Here is a 22,638-nt window from a genome sequence, read left to right as displayed (position 1 = left end):
CTCCGCGCAAGCATGTTTGTGTCCGACGGTGTGCCGGCGGCCGCACCTGCCTCTTTCCTCCCCTCTCGCAGCAAGAAGCTAGCCAGGCTGAAAGCAAAGCGGCTGCTTTGGTGGCTACTTCGTTTGCGGCCTGGTGAGCTTCTCCCTGCGGAGGGGGGGGAGGCAGGTGCGGCCGTCGGTGGCCCGTTACCGAGGCCTTCATGGCCACAGACCAGGGGTTGACGACCTCCGGATTAGAGAACACGGTGGCAGGCAGATAGGATAGGAAACAACCTCAGCAAGGCATGTCTAGGGATACAAGCAATACAAGGTAAAATCATAGAGTTGGGAGGGACCTCCATGATCATCTAGTCCAACCCACTGCACAATACAGGAACTCTCAATTACCTGTCCACACACGGTGACCCCAAATTCCATGCCCAAATGATCCCACACACAGACCAAAAATCTCCAGAATCCAGCCTGGCCTGGAGGAATTTCACCACATTATCGATCAGCAATTCCCTGGGTATGCGAAGAAGGAGCAAAAGAGACAAACACTGGCACATCTCTTCCTGTCCAACCATTCACAATCTGCCTAAGTTCATAAAATCAGCATTTCTATCAGATGGCTATCGAGCCTCTGCTTAAAGACTTCCGAAGAAAGAGAAACCACAACCTCCTGAGGAAGCCTGTTCCACTGAGGAACAGCTCTGACTGTAAGGAACTTCTTCCAGATGTTTAGCCGAAAATTCTTTTGAATTAATTTCAACCCATTGGTTCTGGTCCGACCCCCTGGGGCAGCAGAAAACACTTCTGTTCCATCTTCTATATCAGTGGTCCCCAACCTGCGGGCCGTGGCCCGCTGCCGGGCCGCGAAAGCCATGGCGCCGGGCCGCGGCTCCCTCTCCCCGCCCCCCCCCGCAGTAAAAAACTTCCCAGGCCGCAAGCTTGCGGCCCGGGAAGCTTCTTACTGCGGGAGGGCGGGGAGAGGGAATCGGGCGCGGCCCGATGTGCGGGCGCGGCTTGCGGGGTGCGGCCCGATGCGGGGGTGCGGCCCGATGCGCGGGCGCGGCCCGATGTGGAGGTGCGGCCCGCGGGCGCGGCCTGATGCGTGGGCCGCGGGCCGCGCTCCAATGCCCTGCCGGTCCCCAACCTCAGAAAGGTTGGGGACCACTGTTCTATATGACAGCCCTTCAAGTATTTGAAGATGGTGATCATATCAAAGTCGTCTTCTCTCCAAGCTAAACAGACCAAGCTCCCTCAACCTTTCCTCATACGCTTTGGTCTCCAAACACCTTACCACCTTAGCCCTCCTCAGGACATGCTTCAGTTTCTCTACATTAGTGGTTCTCAACCTTGGGTTCGGGATCCCATTTGTGGTCGAACGGCTCCTTCCCTGGGGTCACCAGGTTGCCCGCTGCCGCGGAAGCAGCAGTGGGTGGCGGTGAGCGGAGGCAGCAGGCACATGAGTGTGGAAACAGGTGGTAGCAGTGGGCAGTGGGCGGAGGCCAGCAGAGCCACCCACACACACGCATGCCACCTGTAAGCAATGGCGCTGGTGAGATGATGTCTTGAGAGCCTTCGGAAATAGAATGGGGTGGGAAGGAGCCAGAATGGCGGGGGTGGGAAGCGCCTATGGGTCTAGTATGTGGGATCCAGGTGGGTTCACTAGGGGGAGTGAGTGCCCTCTCTTCCTCATAACGGGTCGGGCCAAGCAGTGGTGGAGTCAGGCAGGGCCCAGAAGGTAGCTGGAACCTCATAGGCGTTGGTCGCTGGGAGGCTTGGGCTGAAGGAAGGGCCCCTGTGAGGCTACCACCTCACCTGATGCACAAGGTCGCTGCGAGGGTACAGTGGTGGGGGGAGAGGCTGAAAAGTAGAAATAGAATGTCACTTGTGAGCACCATCTGCCACTGAAGTTGGGATCACGGCAAAGAAAAGGTTGAGAACCACGTGTTGCAGGGAGCTCTGAAGCCTTTGTCTCAGAGGGAGAGCAGACAGCAGAAGGAGGAAACACCCCTCGAGGAAGGAATAAAGGCAAGAGGGATCAGAGGGAAAGAGGATTGAGGAGGAGGGTGGGAAGAAAAGGGAAAAAGTCCTGCCCAAAACGGGGGAGGGGAGGAAAGGAGAAAAAGCCACTATCCAAACACCACCCTTGGCTTATATGTAAGTCTATAAATCAGTGTGGCTGCTGATTCGCTGTTTGCCCCCGCTACTACCAAATGGGAGGTGCAAAGCACTTTCCAACCCGCCCCACCCCCAACGAGGGCTAACCTTCGCTCCACGACGGCCATTCTTTTGCTGACCGGCGTGAGAGAAGGTAGGCTGCTGGCCCCCGCCATCTATCCGTAAACAACTCCCCAGACTCCGGGGAGGCCGCTGGCCGGCTCGCTGACCCGCCCAGCACCCTCCCTGGGGCCTGGGGAGCGTTTTCAAATGCTATGGGGGGGAGGAAAAATGCTCCCTGGGGCCTGGGGAGCGTCTTCGCTTGCTGGGGGGGGGCTGCCCTTCCCAACCGCCCAGGCAGCGCTGTCACTGTGGTTGTGGACGGCTAGTGCCCGCTAGCACCAGCTGTATTTTTTTATAGCGGGCTTTATTACTAGTAGAATAATGGAGTTGGAAGGGGTCAGAGGGAAAGAATCAGCCTCTCCAGATGTTTAGATAGAATTTCTTTTGAATTGATTTCATCCCATTCGTTCTGGTCTGTCTCTCTGGGGCAAGAGAGAACAATTCTGCTCCATCCTCCATATGGCACCCTTTTAAATACTTGAAGATGATTATCAGATCCCCTCTCAGTCATCTCCTCACTAGGCTAAACAGGCCAAGCTCCCCCAACCTTTCTTCATACATCTTGGTCTCCAAACCCCTCACCACCTTTGTTGCCCTCCTCTGGACATCTGGAGGACCACAGGTTGACTACCCCTGTTTTATAGTACAAAGGCCTACTCAGCAGCGGGCAGAGCTAGCAGTCAGCTCCTGAGATAATGCTCTCCTTCTCCCAGCTCCTCCAAAGTTGCCTCCCCTTTCCTCTCCCCACAACAGACACCCTGTGAGGTGGGTGAGGCTGAAAAAGCCTTGATATCACTGCTCGGCCAGAACAGTTTTATCAGTGCTGTGGCGAGCCCAAGGTCACCCAGCTGGCTGCATGTGGGGGAGCGCAGAATCAAACCTGGCATGCCAGATTAGAAGTCCACACTCCTAACCACTACACCAAACTGTTATGACATCAAAACAGCTCATGGCGGGGCAGGTCAAGCAACACAGGCAGTACATAGTCTTATCAGATCTCACAAGCTAAACAGTGTCATATCCACCCTCCTGTTTGGGACGGGAGAGTTGAGTACTACCCCCACCCCTGACGGAATTCCTGACATTTCTCTGGCCAGGTTTTATTGATCAGAGAAGCCATTTCTCCCCGCTGTGATAACGCTCTTATCTACCAATGTGCTTGGCCTGTCTGGGAGATGCTGGAAATTTACTACCAGAAACAACAGGCAAGACAGACCAGATGTCTCCAGCTATTCACGCCTTTTTAGATCAAAAACTCTTCCCGCCAAAACTGCCCCCCCCCATATATATCACTACGGGGGCTACCCATCCTTGTCTCTGTCAGTGCATCCTGTGCTTGCCACGCTTGCCCTGTTTCAACCTTATGGAACCTTTCAAATAAAGTCTGACTTCTTAGCACCACATGTGTCTGGAGCAGCTTTGTACGAGGGGGTCTCTTCTAATCGAGTAGACTAGCCCACTGTTCGTAACAAGCAGGCTGGCCCTGATTAATCCATGGGCGGGAGACCACCATGGAAGCCCAGGGTCACCACATAGAGGCAGGCAATGGTAAAGCACATCTCTTGTCTTGGTAGCCTTCCTAGTGGGTTCTTCATAATCAGCTGTGATGCTAGCATTTTCCACCAAAATTTGTTTGGGCAACTATTTCTACTTGGGCAAGTAGTGGCACAAGCAAGCTGACGTTTTCCAGGGTTCTGCAGGAATAACTTTGTGTGAATAGAAAAAAAGTTTTAATCCAGTGACCCCTTTAAGATCAACAGAGTTTAATTTTGCATATAAGCTTTTGTGTGCTTAATCCTAGAATCAAACTTTGCTGGCCTTAAGGGGGCCGCTGGACACAAATTTTGTCCTGTTGCCTCTGACTAGCACAGCAGGCCACCTGAATCTGCCTTTTGTGACTAGTCTCTCCTGTTACCTTCTAATGCATGTTGTATTGTTGGGTAAACGCCTTGTCACAGTTGAAGCTCAGAGGTTATCTGTGGACTTTTTTCATGACTGCTGTCATCTTCAAGTTCCTTCATGAGCTTGGCTCCTCAAGTATTGTGTCTTGGTCTTGTGTCTGCTTTAGGTGGAAACCCTGAGCCATGTGCAGGAGCACAGACATCCTGCAGTCAAGGCTAATTGGGCTTTTGACAGAACTCTGTAGAGCTCATTGCTTCGGGGCTGGCTTTCCCCCAAAGAACTTTTAAAGGATGGCTAGCAAGAAAGAACCTCCTTTCTTCAATGAGGACAACGTGGGGTCGTTGTATTGTAAACTTCCTTACTGTGAGACTATGGAGCTCTTCATTGAAACCCTTGCAGGAACATGTTTTGAGCTACAGGTATCTCCTGTGGAAACGGTTGTTTCTGTGAAAGCTAAAATCCAGCGGTTGGAAGGTAACTTTTTTTTTTTAATGTTACAAAGTCTTTTTTTTAATGTTACAGTGTGGTCCGCATAGCCACAAAATGGGTGCCCAGAGCTTACCTGCAGTCACATAAGGAATATCCCTTGTGCTTTGGTGGCAGCTGCTGCCAAATCAACATTATTAAGAAATGTGGAGACCCAACCAGATCTTCCAGATAGAAGCCGTGCTAGGCAAAAGCCCACCTGCCCCTCCCACTTTTAAAAAATCCTCAATGGGTGCCAGAAAAAGTGTCAGCAGATGCCATACTGCCCTTGGGCACCACATTCTGTAGAGTATTTATGACCTGTATAGATTTGCTCACCAAGCAGTGTGAAATATTTGGTTTAGTTTTGAAAAAATTGAAAACTCTCACAGAGTTCTTCAAATAGGACTAGTAACTTTTCCCCTAGTCGGTTTTCCTTGCTGCAGAAGCATTTTTCTTCAAGGATGCTCAAGAAAGGACACTATTTGCATTTATTTAGAAGTTGAAGGTTAGGATCAACTATGGCAGTGGTCCCCAATCTTTTTATCACCGGGGACCACTCAATGACTTTTACTGAGGCCCGGTGGGGGGGAGGTAGTTTACTCCTCTACTCTCAACCACTTGCCCTAACGCTCTCTGATCGCTATGGTAATATTTAAGATAGTCCCATCTGGGAGTGATGGGAGACAATGACACCCAAAGTGTGTTGTAAAGGGCCAGGGGGGATGAAGTAAAGGGCCGGGGAGGGGGGAGAGAAGGCATCCTTCGGGGCCCACCTCCAGTTAGTCGAAGGACCACATGTGGTCCGCAGCCCACAGGTTGGGGATCGCTACACACTGGGATATCCTGCATGCTGGCAGTCTTCCAGTGATGTGTGGGGCAGTTGCACTGTAAATACTATTTGCTGGTTGAAGGGGTACTGGGCAGGAGGCAGCGTGACACCTCTCTGCTGCATGTGCCTGGATGTCAAGACCTGGTGGAATGAGCTCCCAGAGGAGCTCCCAGAGGAGGTGCGGGCCCTGGGAGAGCTTTCGGCTTTCCACAGGGTCTGTAAAACGGAGCTCTTCCTCCAGATCTATGGATGTGGCCAGTGCCGGTAGAACATCAGATGGGGCTCCCCCGGAAGATACGTTCCCAACACTAGTCCATCCATTGGCGTGACTGGTTGTCACACCCCTCCCCTAGCCACCCCGGTTGTTAGTGGGGTTGTTAAGATGTCTATTTCCGCCATATGGTTTTGTATTTTTTTAATTTTATGGGGTTTTAATGTTTTTTTTAAATTGGGGATTGTATTTATTGTATTGAATTTTTAATGTAACCTGCCTCGAGCCACCATGCCACGAGTGGTGGGCAATAAATTGAACAATAATAATAAAGGTATTAGTGGGAGCTAGCCAGTTTTCTTTAGCTTTGTGCAAAAGCTGAGCTATCCTGATTTTACCTTCTGTTACATATGAGAGAGAGAGAGAGAGACAACCCATCTTGGAGAAGAGAGTGTTAATTCATTTTAAGTACCAAAGCAGTGATTTGGGTTTCCCACATCACTATTTTGGTACTTAATTGGAATTGGAAAAATTTCAAATTCAAGGTTAAATGACATTAGCAGAAATTGAATACTGCTAGCCAAAGAAGACTAAATACACCATGTCCGAGATGCTGGAGGTCAAAGGGATGATATCATTCTTCTCAGGTTCAAAGTCTGACTTCCACAAGCACCTGCTGGTTCTTTGTATGGAACAGAAAACAGACTATTGAACTCCAGTTACAACTATATATGCATACTGACAAAACTTTGGAAAGCATCAATAACCTGATCCCTGTTTAGTGGTAACAGAAAGAAATTCTGCATCTGTTTAGTGGTAACAGAAAGAAATTCTGCATCTGTTTAAAGGCACTTTCTTCATTATTCATTCACAATAATGGGCCCCCTGGGCTGAATAGAGACAGAGGATTCTTGTCTCATTTGAAGTGGCGTTGTTCTGCGCACAAGCATTTCCCCTCTGCTCTAATCAAGCTGATATTGTAACTTTGCATCCTGAGTGCCTGCTTTATAACACCTCTCCCACCAGTTTGGTGTAGTGGTTAGAAGTGCGCTCCCCCACATGCAACCAGCTGGGTGACCTTGGGCTCGCCACGGCACTGATAAAACTGTTCTGACCGGGCAGTGATATCAGGGCTCTCTCAGCCTCACCCACCCCACAGGGTGTCTGTTGTGGGGAGAGGAATGGGAAGACAACTGTAAACCACTTTGAGCCTCCTTCGAGTAGGGAAAAGCGGCATATAAGAACCAACTCTTCTTCTTATGACTGGGATATGAAGACTTGGAGATCTCCATTTCTACTCATATCTGACAAAAGGGGTTTTGACTCCTGAAAGCTTATACCCTGAAAGTTCTTGCCAGTCTCTAAGGTAGTACTAGACTCAAATCTGTTATTTAAGTTGGCTAAGGCCAAGCTACTAAAAAAAATATATACTGGAACTGTGAATGGATTCCTCAGCATGTTTCAAATGGCTAAATACCAGTTGTTGGAGATCTCGGTTCTGTGTGGAGGATTGAGGAGCCAGGCCTCTCTCCATACAGTTTCCCCCCCTGATCTTATGCCCACTTCCCCAGCCCCTGTGCCTGCAATGGAACAATCAGAAATTCACTTGAAATCCAGTCAAGGGTATTCCAGCAACTCAGCTTGTCTTTTTCTGGCCCCAATTCCTGCCAGATAAGATGTTGCTCAGATGTCGCTTTGTGTGTGCCCGGCATGTGCTGTCTTAGTGAGCCAGTGAGAGTTCTATTCTGTTACTAAGCAATGAAATCTTAACAATGTCATTTTTAAGGTATTCCGGTATCTCAGCAGCACTTAATCTGGAATAACATAGAACTGGAAGATGACTGCTGCTTGAATGACTACAAGTAAGTATTTGAACATAACTGCACAGAATATTTCTGAATAGTCTTTGTACTGGTAGGTTAAAGGTATGTTGCGTAGAGTCCCGTGGTCAGAAAGACTTAAAGAGACGGGAGTCCAAGAGGGGTGGGAGCTTCGTAAAAGCGAAATACTGAAGGCTCAATCACAATTCCCTTGAGAAGAAAAGATGGAAGGAGCCTAAGGAAGCCAACTTGGCTCCATAAGCAGTTGTCAAAAGATTTGAGGAATAAAAAAGTCATTTAGGAAACGGAAGGAAGGCCTTATTACCAAGGATGAGTATAAACAAATAACCAATAATTGTAGGGGGGTGTTAGAAAAGCTAAAGCTCAATATGAGCTTAGGCTAGCAAGAAATGCTAAACATAACAAAAAAAGGCTTCTTTAGTTATATTTCAAGCAAGAAAAAGAATAGGGACACCATAAGTCCACTGCGAGGACAAGAAAGTGAAATTATAACAGATGATGAAGAGAGGGCTGAACCGCTTAACTCCTATTTCTCCTCGGTCTTCTCTTGTGAGGAAAATAGTGATCAATGTGGCAAAAACATAACAGATCACAAGGGGTGGGAATGGTGGCCTAGGATCACTGTTGGAGCAGACCACAAACACCTAGTTTCTTTAAATGAAACAAAGTCTTCTGGGCCAGATGAACTGCATCCAAAGGTACTAAAAGAACTTGCACATGTCACCTCTGAAGCTCTGTCCATTATTTTTGACACTTCTTGGAGAACAGGTGAGGTGCCAGATGACTGGAGGCAGGCAAACACAGGATGATCTTGATAGGCTTAAGAAGTGGGCTAAACTGAATAAAACGAGAGGGGATCTGATAACCATCTTCAAGTATTTAAAAGTGTGCCATATGGAGGATGGAGCAGAATTGTTCCCTCTTGCCCCAGAGGGACAGACCAGAACCAGTGGGATGAAATTAATTCAAGAGAAATTCCATCTAAACATCCGGAAGAAGTTCGTGACAGAGCAGTTTCTCCGTGGCACAGGCATCCTCGGGAGGTGGTGGGTTCTCCATCTTTGGAAATTTTTAAATAGAGGCTAGATAGCCATCTGACAGAGAGGCGGATTCTGTGAAGGCTCAAGGGGGTGGCAGGTTACAGTAGATGAGCGATTGGGATGTGAGTGTCCTGCATAGTGCAGGGGGTTTGACTATATGGCCCAGGAGGTTCCTTCCAACTCTATGATTCTATGATTCTATGGATGGGGGGAAAGCTATGAAATATTTTTGGTTGTTTATTTGCAGCATTGCAGAAGGTTGCACTTTGAAACTGATCCTGGCTATGCGAGGGGGGCCTATTAATACTAGAAGAGGTGGGTGCATTTATTTTTAAGTTCTTCTGCAGAGGTAAAGATCGAAAGTCACTTTGTTACATAAAACACAATGTGCATAAATGACTTGGCCTCAAAGTATCATGTTATTTTAAAAATACAGCTCCCTGTGTGAGAGGGTGGTGGGGCCAGCTGACATCATTTTTGGGATGCCTCGAAGCCTGAAAAATTATTTGAGGAGCTCCTCCATGGTCAGAAGGCTGGGCAAGGTTGAGTAAGGGTCTTCCACAGCTATTATAGAGCAAGAGTTATGTACATTCTTGAATTAGCTAAAAGCAGAGGTAACAAAGATCCAGTTTCCATGCAGTCTTTTTAGGAGTTATAAGAAGGGGAATCATGAAAAGGAGAATGGCTATTCAGTGCAACTTAGAGGCAGAATGCTGCTAATCATTTTTGATAGTTAACACCATTTTTGGACCATGCATGAATCCTAATGCTAAAGAAAGAAAAGTCATCTGGGTGAATGGGTCAGTAGATTCAAAGGCAGTATGAGAGACACTGATGTATTTTGTTTTACTCCCACAGAGATGACGTTAATCATTTCTGTTGGCTGTGTCTGGCAATGATTAAGACCTGTTTGCTTCAGTGGAGCTGACTCCCTAGTGAGTGTAGCTTGGATTGCAGCTGCATGCTTGGGGGGGGGGGGCACCATCTCATAGATGAGAATAAACCCCCTACTTGGAGAAGTGCTTCTCACCACAACTAGATAAAACAGGATTTTGTTCTGGAATTCTGGAATACTTGTCCTGCAAGGGCAGCTCTGGAGGAACTAGGAAACATCCTAGTGTAAGGATGTGTTTCTGGCAACCAGGATAAAGTTAATTCTTGCCATGGTATTCCTGATTACTATGTGTGGGTGTGAAAGCTGGGCACTGGAGAAAGTTGATTCATTCAGAAAGAGGTGTTGGAGGAGAGTTTGGACCACCAAAAGGTCAAATCAGGAATTTGTAGATCAGATCAAGCCTCCCAAGAAGTCAAAAAGACGAAACTGAGGCTATTGTTCTTTGATTGCATTATGGAAAGAAAAAAGTCAGTTGGAAAAGGCAGTGATGCTGAGAAAAGTTGAAGGCAGCAGGGAACGAGGAAGACCCAATAGGAGATTAGTTGAGTCAGTCAAGGAAGACAGAGGGCCCCCAGTTTGCAAGATCCAAGCAAAGCTGTGAATGATAGGACGTTTTGGAGGACATTAGAAGAAGAGTTGGTTCTTATATGACACTTTTCTCTACCCAAAGGAGTCGTCTCAAAGCAGCTTACAGTCGCCTTCCCTTTCCTCTCCCCACAACAGACACCCTGTGAGGGAGGTGAGGCTGAGAGAGCCCTGAGATTACTGAAGAAGAAGAAGAAGAGTTGGTTCTTATATGCCGCTTTTCTCTACCCGAAGGAGTCGTCTCAAAGCAGCTTCCAGTCGCCTTCCCTTTCCTCTCCCCACAACAGACACCTTGTGAGGTGGATGAGGCTGAGAGAGCCCTGATATCACTGCTCAGTCAGAACAGCTTTATCAGGGTTGTGGCAAGCCCTAGGTCACCCAGCTGGCTTCATGGGGGAGGAACCCAGAATTGAACCCGGCTCGCCAGATTAGAAGTCCGCGCTCCTAACCACTACACCCAACTGGCTCTCATAATTCATAGGGTTGCCATAAGTTGGAAATGACTTGACAACACATCACACATACATGCACGAAAGGTGGGCTATTGACAAAGTAAATAAATGTCTGCAGTTCTGAAGCAGGATTCTTTAGATCTGATGATGCATGCTCTGTATTTCCATGTTATGAAATTTGTGTTGAGTGCCTGTGTGCAAAAAGTATTCATTTATGGATGTGGGAAACTCAGATCCCTGTGAGGCTGCACCGTTGGATGAAATCTTTCTGTGTGGCTGCATCGGGGGGGGGGGGAGGGGGAGCAGATGAGGGAAGGCCCAGTGTGTCTGTGTTGACAGATTACTAACTGTCTGTTGACAGGGGCTGATGCAGCGTTTAATGGCCTTTGCTGTAAAGGAAGTGGCCCAAAGATCTCATGCGCCAAAGATGTCAAGGGTCAGAATGGGCTTTATCTTTCTTTTGAGAAAAGGATTTCTATTTATCTCTGCAAAGGTCAGCTGGGACTTTGCAAACCATGCTGTTTGCAGCCAGCTGTTATCCTTATCCATTGTTGTTCCTCTATATATTTCTGAAACAGCCTAGGGGGTGGGACGTGCCTGGCTGTCCAAGTTGGAATAGGGCCAATCAGGGTGCAGCCAGCTTTGTCCTGATTGGCCCTGCCCCTGCGGCTCTTGCCCTCCAGCCTTGGACTCCAGCCTCTTTGCTCTCAGACGCCTCAGTGCCTGGAGCCAGCAGCAGATGAGAGGGCCCTAGGCAAAGGGTCATGGTGGAGGGCTTGCTAACGAGGGTCTCCTGGCCTGCTAGTTTAGTCCTGCTCACGAGGGCCTCCCGGCCTGCTGACTGCCTGTTAAGGAGCTCTGTCTCGGCCCTGCTAACGAGCTGCCCAGCCTCCGCCCACCCCAATTGATTTGGCTGTGAGCTGCGGCCCAAAGCCACCTTAAGCTGCCTGGCCAGGGGGAGGGGGAACCCTTTCAGGGCCCGTTCTTAGGAATGGGCTTTGAAGCTAGTTCAGAATAATTTTAATACTTAAAATGTTGTGATTATCTTTTAATTTGCCCACCAAAACAAAAGCACTTCATGTGGTCTCCATAGATGGGAAACTTTCAGCACAACATACAGGTAAAAGCTGTCCCACTTCTGCGATAGAAGCATTTCAACCACAAACTGTTTCTCACTGTTTCTATTCTTTTGTAGTTCCTGTGGAAGACCCAATTAGGGAAATTACTGAGTACATGGATCCCAGTTACGACGATGTCTGGGAGAAGGGGCCATGCAATAAACAGATTGCCTTCTTGATACTGCGGGAAGGAGACCAGGTGAATTTCTTCCGTGTTATAGACAGGGGAGATGGAACGATAACTCCGTTATCTGAATCGTTAAGGTATATTGTCCTTTCTTTCTTTTGGAGACTTTTAGATATTAGAAAAAGAAGAAGAAGAGTTGGTTCTTATATGCTGCTTTTCCCTACCCGAAGGAGGCTCAAAGCGGCTTATAGTCGCCTTCCCATTCCTCTCCCCTCAACAGACACCCTGTGGGGTGGGTGAGGCTGAGAGAACGCTGATATCACTGCCCGGTCAGAACAGTTTTAGAAGTCCGCACTCCTAACCACTATACCAAATTGGCTCTCTATATATAATAACCAAACTATTACATAAAACTATAGAGCCAGAAGGGATCCCTAGGGTCATCTAGTCCAATCCCCCTTGCACAATGCAGGAAATTTACAGCTTCTCTTCCCTCCCTAGCAACCCCTGTTTGCTGTTGATTATTGTAATAGTTTCTTTTGAATCTGAAGATGACTAAAATGTTCCAGAGCCACAAGGGAATTGGCTTGAGCCCCTTTTTCAGTTGCAGAAGTTTCTCTTAAATGGGCTTGTGTTCTCATTTATTTCTCACATTCTTCAGAGCATACAATCCCCATATGCCCATGTTTTCTGACTGTGCCCCAGTGTTATGCTGGCACCTTTGATGGAACTTTAATAATTAATCTTGGGAAGTGCAGCATGGACTCAGAGTCAAAATATTTTGACTGCTTGTGCAACCTCCTTGTTTCATAGCTTTTAACTTCTTGTGAGTGCCAGTGATGTGTTCTTAAGCCTCTAATGTGAAAACACGGTTGCACTTTCTTCTTCCTAGTGGTGGTTCAATTTATAATTTGTACCCTGAGGATGATGAAGATGCCGAGGCTTCTCCCTCTGGTCAGCAGATTATTGAGAACTCTATTACGATGAATAAAATGAAGCTGCTCAAGGCCAAGATGGAGAGCATGAATCTCAATAAAAAGGTGAAGCTGTGCCCTCCTCTGCTCTGCCCCCGTCTGAGCCATTTCTGCCTTTGCATTCCAGCTCCTTCTAAAGAGTGGGCTGCCCTCCTTTCTCGATTGGCCCTCTGTTTTCCTTATTGCTTCATTAAAGGGGGTGATGGCCTTGTTGGCTATAGAAAGTTGGGGACCCATAAGAGAAGGTAAATGGCAAGCAAAAAACCCTGATCGCTTTGTGATATCATTCTCATTTGATTCCACCGCTCTAGGTTGTTATTAGTATAGAATGGGGGCTCTGCAATATGGTCTCAAGCAATCAGGCTCATCAATGGGTGGGGTCAGGTGGGTCTTTTGCCCAGCCAGATTGGCTATTGGAGATTTGATTTGCTGTGCAGATTTTTTTTAATGTTTCTTGGGCAGCAGCTGCTGTCACACCATCATTATCTTCATTATGACAGCAGCAGCAATTTTAGGGCTAGCTCTGCCTTCATCAGCAGCCATTTTGTGTCTGTGCCCACTGCACTGTATTAGATTGGGAACCCCTGAAATAGAATTTGCTTACTCAAAGTACAATACGAACTATTTTGCCATAATGTTGGCCAGCATTTATTAGCCAGGACTTTAATCTCAGACCTCACTAGAAAGGACATCCAAGTTAGGCTTGAGAGCAGGAATGGCCTTGTGGGGGAACTCAGTCCTGGCATGAACTCCAAGTATGGAAAGTGGGCTTTAAGACTAGTTCCCTCCCCTCAGGCTCTGTGTTGCCAAGGTAAAGAGCTCTCAGCTCAAGAAGCCTAGCAATTCTGGAATTGATGGCCATGTTCAGTTTATTAATACGGTCAATGATGACCAGCAAAAATATATGCTGTTATGGCAATGAAATTCTGTAGGTGGTGTGGTCATTCTAGTGACAATAACCATGCCTCTGTTTCCTTTCTCTCAGCCTAAGAAGCTCATAAAAGTGTTTCCCCATCCTCCATTGGCTCCTCGTCCGGCCAGTGGATCCATGGCAGCTGCTCGGCACCGTTTTTTCCAGGCACTCCCTCAGATTGGACAGTCTTGCTTACCAACTCCAGGCAATTCCTTTCCCTCAGAATTGCCTCCAAAAGCACTTTCTGTTTTGGGTGTGGCTGGTAGGAGAGCACCCACCATTGATAGTGACCTCTCCAAGGGAAATGACAAAAGGGAGGCCAGCTCCCAGCCTCAGTCATTTGGTACCCCACAGCCAAGGCCTAAAACCTTGCATAAAGAAAAAGAAGCTGCTAAATTTCCTGCGGACAACATAATGTTAATCCAAACTCTGCTTACAGGTTCTGAAAAAAGCGCTGAAAATGGCAGAGCAGAAAATGAGAGAGGCCATGTTTTGTGCCCAGTTCTCAACCACATGGATGTACATGCCACAGAAGAAAAACCCAACTCGACACCAAACAGGGATGCTGTGGCATTAACAGAACCAAGCCCTGCTGAACCACGCAGTGAGCTATTTGCAGGAAAGGTGAACCCAGAGCTGATCAGGACATCTAGTGGTGATGAGAATTGTAACACTGCAGGACTTCTTGGCAAGCCCAATACAGAACCTTTGACCTCTGGTACAGCAAAGGCATTTATTCCTACATTCCATGAATTGAGCTCCCCGAAGAACACATGTCTGTCATCTCTTCAGCGCTCAGCCCAAGTGACCCACTGCAGTCCTCAGAAACCTCCGCTCTCATCCCGGTCCTTTGAAGCTGGTAACTTCCGGTCTGCTGCACCTCCAAATGTGTTGCGATCATTGGAGGTGCACAGTTTTTCAGACTCCTCTTACACCAGGAGTCCTAGATACCACAGCAACAGAATGGACTCACCTGGTAAACGACCTGACATCCATTCTAAAATGGAGGCCAGGGAACTGGCAGACGTATCGATCAAAGTATCTAAAGAACCCATTGTTTCTGTAAATAATGTAGGATTTCTAACTTCACTGGCTCAAAGAACAAACAGGGAAGGCTTGCAGAATTCCTGTGGGACGAGCCGGTTTCGGACTTCTGGTATTGCACTATCTACAAACTTCCAACATTTTCAGGATGAAAGCTTCAGAATGGCCTCTCCACACAATGACATGCCTGGATATTTTTTAGTAAGTATTAACACTCTCTAAATCAAAGGAACTCTCCTTGTGCTGCTTAGAAAGTTTGGTCTGTGTTTCTCCCTGCCTATGAAATCAGTTAGTTTGTCTCTAAAGAAAGCTGTGCCCTTTCTATGGTCAAGGGCATCTGAAGTAAAGTGCTTAATCTTAGGAATTTCACTGATGAACTGGACCATTCATTCATTCAGTTTATATCCCGCTGCTATTGAGACTGTCTTGTGGCAAGTTACAGACAGTCATAAACCCTACAGATATAAAATTTAAAATCCCACAATTATTAAAGTTTACCCAGTGGGAGAATAAAACTTCACCCTTCCCACTCAATCCCTCCTCACCCAGTGCCTGGGGGGCGAGTACTAGGGGTGCCTGTCCTATCAGATGGAGCATCAGTATTATTGATGTGTGTTTGTGTTGTGAGGGGCCTGCAGATCTCCCATACTCTGGCCTCAACCAAAGACCTCAGTCAATATGGGAAGAGGTGGGGGTTTTCAAGTACCCTGATAGGAAACCATTTCGAGCCTTAAAATTTCAAATAAGTTTCAAGCAGTCAGTGCAGATCTTTCAGCACAGGGGAGGCACACTCACTCTGTACCACTGTAGACAGTGGTTTGTCAACTGCATTTTGGACTAGTTGAACTTTCTGGCCAGTCCTCAAGGCAGTCTTGTATGTGATCAAAGGAAATCTGAGCTGCCAACTGTAGGTCAGGCTATAGCAATATCCCAGGATGCATCCTGCTGTGGATGAACACACCAGGTTCATGGTTCAATTCTCAGCATCTCTAGTTCAAAGGACCATGCAGTGGATGATGTGGAGAGCGGCTGCTAGTCTGAGTAGACAATACTGACGATGCACTGATGGTTTGATTCACTAAACAAACCCATTCCTTCAGGAGAAGCACAGTCTTCTCTGCTCCTGTCCCAAGCTTGCTCAATGATCTAGATCAGAGCTGTGCAAAAGGAAACGAACTGAGATGGCTCGAGTAAGTTCAGTGGAAAACTCATGATGAAGCTTCAAGGGCATTCTATGAATGCTTATTAGATGGCAGTAAAGGCCACAAAAAGGGAATATTTGGCATCCTTTAAACATGACTGCCAACCAGACTCCCAAACTGGACAAAGGTCCAGGAAATGGGGAAATTTTGTCTCTGCCCTGGTTCGTACCCATCCCTAGTCCCTTTCCATATGTAACCATCTGTTGAGGATCTCCACAATCCCACCATAGAAACAGGGCATATTGTGATAAGCATAGACCTTTCACTCCAACTTCTCAGTCCAGCAGTATCTTGTCTGGTGAGTAATATTTTTATTTTTTATTTTATTTTATTACATGTATATGCCGTTCTCCCCTGAGGCTCAGGGTAGTTCACGAGGAACATGAAATAACTGTGCATCAAACTCAGTTGTACATATTGAATAGAATTGAATAACAACAACTGTAATTATAATAACAACAATATAACAGTTTAACATAATAATCAAACAAGACCATGGTTGTTCAAGTCAGGTGCATGGATACCTGGGAGGGGAGGTTCAGGGCCCAGTGGGTGTTGTTGGTTGCAGTCAACCTCAACCAAATGCCTGGCGGTGGAGCTCCCTTTTGCAGGCCCTGCAGAACTGTTTTAATTTTGTTCTGGGATCCCATTTCACCAGGTGGGGTCCAGGTCAGAAAAGGCTCTGGCCCTGGTTGAGATCAAGCAGGCTTCTTTGGGGCCAGGGATCACTAGCCAATTGGAGGTGGCAGAGTGCAGAGCTCTTTGAGGGGCTTAGGCAGAAAGGCAGTCCCTCAGGTACGTTGGGGCCTGACCACATATGGCTTTGAAGGTGATTACCACAACCTTTAGCTTGATCAGGAATTTGACTGGTAGCCACTGGAGTTGTTGGAGGATGGGCCAGATGTGGGACCTCCACGTGTTGCTGTGAGGACCCTGGCTTCTGCTTTTGGACCAAATGGAGTTTCCGGATCAAGGCTAAAGGGCAGGCATGCATCGAGTGAGTTTCAGAAGTTCAGTCTAGAGGTAATTGTCAGATGGATCACTGTGGCTAAGTATTCTGGAGCTAAGTAGGGCGCTAGAAATTTTGCTTAGTGAAGGTGATGGAATGCCAGCCGTGCTGTGACCTGGACTTCCATTGAGAGGGAAGCATTCAGGATCACACCCAGGTTCCTGGCCACTGATAGCTGCTCACCATCTAGGTTGGGCAGGCACACTTCCTTGCATTATCACTTCCATTATCACAGACCAACCTGGTTTCCTTTTATGACAAAGTAACAGGTTTGCTGGATTGTGGAAATTCGGTTGATGTCGTTTACTTGGATTTTAGTAAAGCTTTTGATAAGGTTCCCCATGATGTTCTGATGGATAAGTTGAAGGACTGCAATTTGGATTTTCAGATAGTTAGGTGGATAGGGAATTGGTTAGAGAATCGCACTTAAAGAGTTGTTGTCAGTGGTGTTTCATCAGACTGGAGAGAGGTGAGTAGCGGGGTACCTCAGGGCTCGGTGCTTGGTCCGGTACTTTTTAACATATTTATTAATGATCTAGATGAGGGGGACTACTCATCAAGTTTGCAGATGACACCAAATAGGGAGGACTGGCAAATACTCCAGAAGATAGAGATAGAGTTCAACAAGATCTGAACACAATGGAAAAATGGGCAAATGAGAACAAGATGCAATTTAATAAAGATGTGTAAAGTTCTGCATCTGAGTCAGAAAAATGAAAAGCATACCTACTGGATGGGGGATATGCTTCTAGGTAACTGTGTGTGAACGAGACCCTGGGGTACTTGTGGACTGTAAACTAAACATGAGCAGGCAGTGTGATGCAGCGGTAAAAAAGGCCAATTCCCTTTTTGGGCTGTATCAACAGGGGCATCACATCAAAATCACAAGATGTCATAGTCCCATTGTATACGGCATTGGTCAGACCTATGAAGACAGGTTGAGAGACTTGGAAATGTTCAGCCTGGAGAGGTTGAGAGGGGACATGATAGTCCTCTTTAAGTATTTGAAAGGTTGTCACTTGGAGGAGGGCAGGATGCTGTTTCCGTTGGCTGCAGAGGAAAGGACGCGCAGTAATGGGTTTAAGCTACAAGTACAATGATATAGGCTAGATATCAGGAGTAGTTCACAGTCAGAGTAGTTCAGCAGTGGAATAGGCTGCCTAAGAAAGAGCTGCAAAGAAATGGGCAGTATAAAAATATAAATAAATAAATAAATAAGGAGGTGGTGAGCTCCTCCTCACTGGCAGTCTTCAAGCAAAGGTAGGGATACACATTTTTCTTGGATGCTTTAGGATGCTTTGGGCTGATCCTGCGTTGAGCAGGGGGTGGGACTAGATGGCCTGTATGGCCCCTTCCCACTCTATGATTCTGTGAAGGGGCCATCCAGTCCATCTAGTTCTGCCCCCTGCTCAATGCAAGATCAGCCTCAAGCATCCAGGATAATTATCCAGCCACTGCTTGAAGACTGCCAGTGAAGTGTAGAAGTCTCTCCCACCTTGAAGCTCATATGGCACACCGGTGTCAAATATGATCTTATTGTTGTATCTCACATTTGACTAAATTATTTGTGTTCTAACGGTGTTCCCTTTTGGCAGAGGACTGCACAGATTATGTATTTTTGTTTTATTATTGTCAGTTTAAATATTGACCATGTAGAACTATAACACATGGAATATATTCAATATGTTCAGACTGTCTCTCTTTTTAGACCCAGGCTAGCCCGATATCATCAGCTCTCAGAAATTTAGCAAGATCAAATACTTAGTATTTGCATAGGGGACCACCAAGGAAGGCAAACTAGATAACCCTGGAGGTCCCTTCCAACTCTATGATTCTATGGCTGCAACTTGATGGCCAAACAAACAACAAACACAAGAACAGACATTCTTCAAAGCAGTCTCACATACTGTCCTAAGAATGGCAGGAGAGATTTGCAGGATGCATATCCAATCACACACCCTCCAATGATACAAGAAGTCAACATCCATCTCCTCTGTGCTGTACCTCCCATATCTGAGGTTAGATGAGCAGATTCCTGGCTCAGCGATCTGCACTGTAAGATGCACTGTAAGATGCCTAGTCCAGTGCTAGAAATCTAAAATTGAGAGTCAGATGACCAGGATGCTTGTCTTCTAACAGTCTCCAAATGGAGTTTCCCAGTTCAGCCAATCTTTCCAGTTTCTCCAGCATCAGTAATTCCTTTTTAGGACACCCCCAGCCCCCCAGCTTTTTTCCTTTTACAGAAAAGCAGGTGATCTCATGCTGATCAGGAAGGCAGCAATTGAAACAAAGAAGACAAGTCTTCGGTATATTGAAGAAAAGACAGTATGCAGAAAAATAACCCGTTTTGCTTTCATCCCCAAAATTATACCCCATCTCACATAAGGGTACAGAATCTTGCATGTGTGTGCTGTGAACACAGTGTGCTTTGAACACTGACAATGGGACAATGGAAGCCTTCTCTTTACCTGGTAGTTAAAGGCATCCTCAAACCCCTGAGCATTTTAGCCCTTGACATGAAGGAACAATTTCTCCCATGTTTCTCCTCCCAACTCCTTGATAGAGCTTTCTCTCAACCCAAAATTGGTTCAAGAAGTGGGTTAAAGCCAGCATTGTAGCATTCAAGTGAGAATAAATTATGTCACTTTCTGTGCTAAGCTCTGCTTTTTAATGTCCCTGTACCACTATTCCTGAAGGGGCAGGTCACAACTTCTGGGGTTACTTGAAGCCTGAGAAATATTTCAGGGGTTTCTCCATGGTCAAAAGGGCAGTCAGTCTCCTTTTGGTGCCCCATTCCAGTCTGTATTTGAATATCTGTTATCCCTAAAGGGAAATGGCAGGGATGCCATTCATAGCATACAAAGGAACCTTTTTAAATCTTCTGACCATAGAGAAGGGGGTGTAGAAGTAAGATGTGTGAGTCAGCTAATCAATCAACCATTTATTATTTCCATGAGGAGAAAGAGACCAGTCCTGTAAAGCAACAGGGGACATGAATTCCCGGGATGCCTAGTGCTGTCAGCAGCCACCTGAATTTCAGGGAAAGGCCACATAACCCATGCAAAGCTCTTGCATAACCCCAAGGTTCCCCAGAACCCTGGTTGAGAATCCATGATGTAAAGGGTTGCTGTTTAAACTGCCATGTGCCCTGGTGGGAAATCAGCAACTTAGCTGTGTGTGTGTGTATCATTGACAAAGTCTCATCAGTTTTGGAAGAGAACAAGGTTGAGCCCTCAAAAAGAAGATCCTCAATGTTGTGCTTTGTTTCAAATACTAAGGCCGTAGGATACAACTAGGAATGACGCCTGAGGAGCACATACGACCATTAAACGCATGTCAGTATCCATAGAATGCTTGCCCAAATTTATTTGCTATTTTGACAGGCTTATGGTTTTAGTTTGGAAGACCTTCATCAAAGGTCTCTTCTGGCAACAATAATGGGCTATGCTCCCCAAGAAATAACTGGTATCCAGCCATTATTGTTTGAGAGTTCATAATTTTGAACAGAAGGGCTGCAGAAGAGCTTCCTACTAGGGTTGGCCTACTGCCCAGTCCAGCTGACAATTGGGCCTAGGAGACTCTGCCTATGTCAACCAACAAAGAGAGCACCAGCTTGGTATAGTGGTTAGGAGTGCAGACTTCTAATCTGGCAAGATAGGTTTGATTCTGCGCTCCCCCACATGCAGCCAGCTGGGTGACCTTGGGCTCACCACAGCACTGATAAAACTGTTCTGACGGAGCAGTAAAATTAGGGCTCTCTCAACTTCACCTCCCTCAGGGTGTCTGTTGTAGGGAGAGGAAAGGGAAGGAAATTGTAAGCTGCTTTGAGACTCCTTTAGGTAGAGAAAATTGGCATATAAGAACCAACTCTTCTTCAAGGAGTAGGTTGCCTGGGAATAATAGCCAAACTCCCTTTGTTTTCCCAGTAGTCTGAATAACCAGGTTTTCAAGCACATGCCTAGAATGGCCAGTGTATCAGAAGATGCATCCGCTCCAATTTCAACAGACAGAATGGCTCTCAATGAGTTTATCAGATTTCACTGCATCCGAGGTTGATGGTGGCCTTAAATTCAGTGGGGGGTTGTGGTAGTGTCCTCAGGGGTACTCAGCAAATGCTGGCAGGGGCTCATGGGAATTGTAGTCCATGAACATCTGGAGGACCACAGGTTGACTACCCCTGCTCTAGAGGCCTCTCTGATGGCAGGCCTGCTCATGTGCAAGTCCCCATGTGGGACTGCACAGAAGATCACTGTTGAACTCTCCCTGCATCTTTCAGTACTGCTGACCATGGTATCCTTCTGGAGCAAATACCTGTCTGTATGGGCACTGTGCTTCCACTCCTACCTGGCTGGGTATTTTCCAAAGAAGATGGTGGGGGAGAGCTGCTCATAGAATCATAGAGTTTGAAGGGGCCATACAGGCCATCTAGTCCAACCCCCTGCTCAACCTATCTTCATAGGGCTTGGTCCCTTGGCCCCAGATCATCCTTGTCACTCTCCTCTGTCCCTTTTCAATTTAATCCACTTCCTTCTTGAAGTGAGGCCTCCAGAACTGCACACAGTACTCCAGGTGTGGTCTGACCAGTGCCGTATACAATGGGACTATGACATCTTGTGGTTTTGATGTGATGCCCCTGGTGATACAGCCCAAAATGGCATTCGCCTTTTTTACCGCTGCATCACACTGCCTGCTCATGTTTAGTTTACAATCCACAAGTACCCCAAGGTCTCGTTCACACACAGTGTTACCTGGAAGCGTATCCCCCATCCAGTAGGCATGCTTTTCATTTTTCTGACCCTGATGCAGAACTTTACACTTATCTTTATTAAATTGCATCTTGTTCTCATCTGCCCATTTTTCCATTGTGTTCAGATCTCGTTGAACTCTGTCTCTATCTTCCGGAGTATTTGCCAGTCCTCCCAATTTGGTGTCATCTGCAAACTTAATGAGTAGTCCCTCCACCCCCTCATCTAGATCATTAATATATACCGTATTTGCCGGCATATAAGACGACCCCCCAACATTTCCACTCAAAATATAGAGTTTGTTACATTACATTACTGTACCTGTAATTGTCACCATTGTACGGCCACAGCGCAACCGCAGAGCCTCCGGCCCGCCCCTGCATCTCCCTGTGACCGGCACTAGTGCACAAGTGCACATGTGTGAGCTCTGCGTAGACAAGGGGAGGGCCGGAGCGCTGCTGCTTCCCGCCGAGCAGAACGGGCAGGCCACGCCGAAAAGGCTGGCACCCCTGTCTCGCTGCTGATGCTCGCCGCAGCCACGCTTGATGACCCGCTGCGGCCGCGCTGGATATCATGCGGTACTGGATGGAATACAGAGCCTTCGGGGAGGGTGGCATATAAATAAATAAATAAATATCCCATGCAAAGTTTCCCATGCAATGTGTGCGCTAACATCCAGACGATGCAAAGCTTTCCTATCCTAGGCATATACAAAGTCAGAGCAATAAAAAATAGTCTGGGAGAAAGAGGCCTTCCCCCCCCACCTCGAGACTCTTGTCTGTGGAAAAGTCCTGGGCAACAAAAGCATACTAACAAGTCAAGGTATGGAAGGACCCATGGAAGCAGGCCAAACAGGTAGCATGTTAAAATGGCACAGCTCATGGTGGTGAAGAGCATCTTGACGTTGTTGAGGAGGCTCAAATTCCAGTCTCTGAAATGCAGCAGAATGATTTCTCACTAAAATTATGTGTCTTGCTTTTTGTGAAAAAAAATCCTGTTCGTAATTTAAACTAGG

At 46.9% G+C, this 22,638-nt stretch overlaps 1 protein-coding gene across 8 annotated transcripts in view; it reads left to right on the top strand.

Annotated features, from left to right (window-relative positions):
- The window catches only part of ZFAND4 (zinc finger AN1-type containing 4), a 46,093-nt gene that overhangs the window by 2,103 nt on the left and 21,352 nt on the right, over positions 1-22,638 (top strand). For 7 of the 8 annotated variants that reach the window (XM_077350921.1, XM_077350922.1, XM_077350923.1 and 4 more), the window contains exons 2-7: positions 4,337-4,644; positions 7,465-7,540; positions 8,807-8,874; positions 11,687-11,873; positions 12,629-12,776; positions 13,696-14,868. In XM_077350921.1, coding sequence (XP_077207036.1) covers positions 4,461-4,644; positions 7,465-7,540; positions 8,807-8,874; positions 11,687-11,873; positions 12,629-12,776; positions 13,696-14,868 — 1,836 coding nt within the window. In that variant the 5' untranslated portion in view covers positions 4,337-4,460. Of the gene's footprint in view, positions 1-4,336; positions 4,645-7,464; positions 7,541-8,806; positions 8,875-11,686; positions 11,874-12,628; positions 12,777-13,695; positions 14,869-22,638 lie in introns of those variants that run through there. The other variant, XM_077350928.1, reaches the window with a different exon arrangement.

This window comes from Paroedura picta, chromosome 8, assembly GCF_049243985.1.
Source record: "Paroedura picta isolate Pp20150507F chromosome 8, Ppicta_v3.0, whole genome shotgun sequence".
Classification (NCBI taxonomy): Eukaryota; Metazoa; Chordata; class Lepidosauria; order Squamata; family Gekkonidae; genus Paroedura; species Paroedura picta.
The sequence above is the reverse complement of the archived record's forward strand: the minus strand, read 5'-3'. Positions and strand labels throughout refer to the sequence as shown.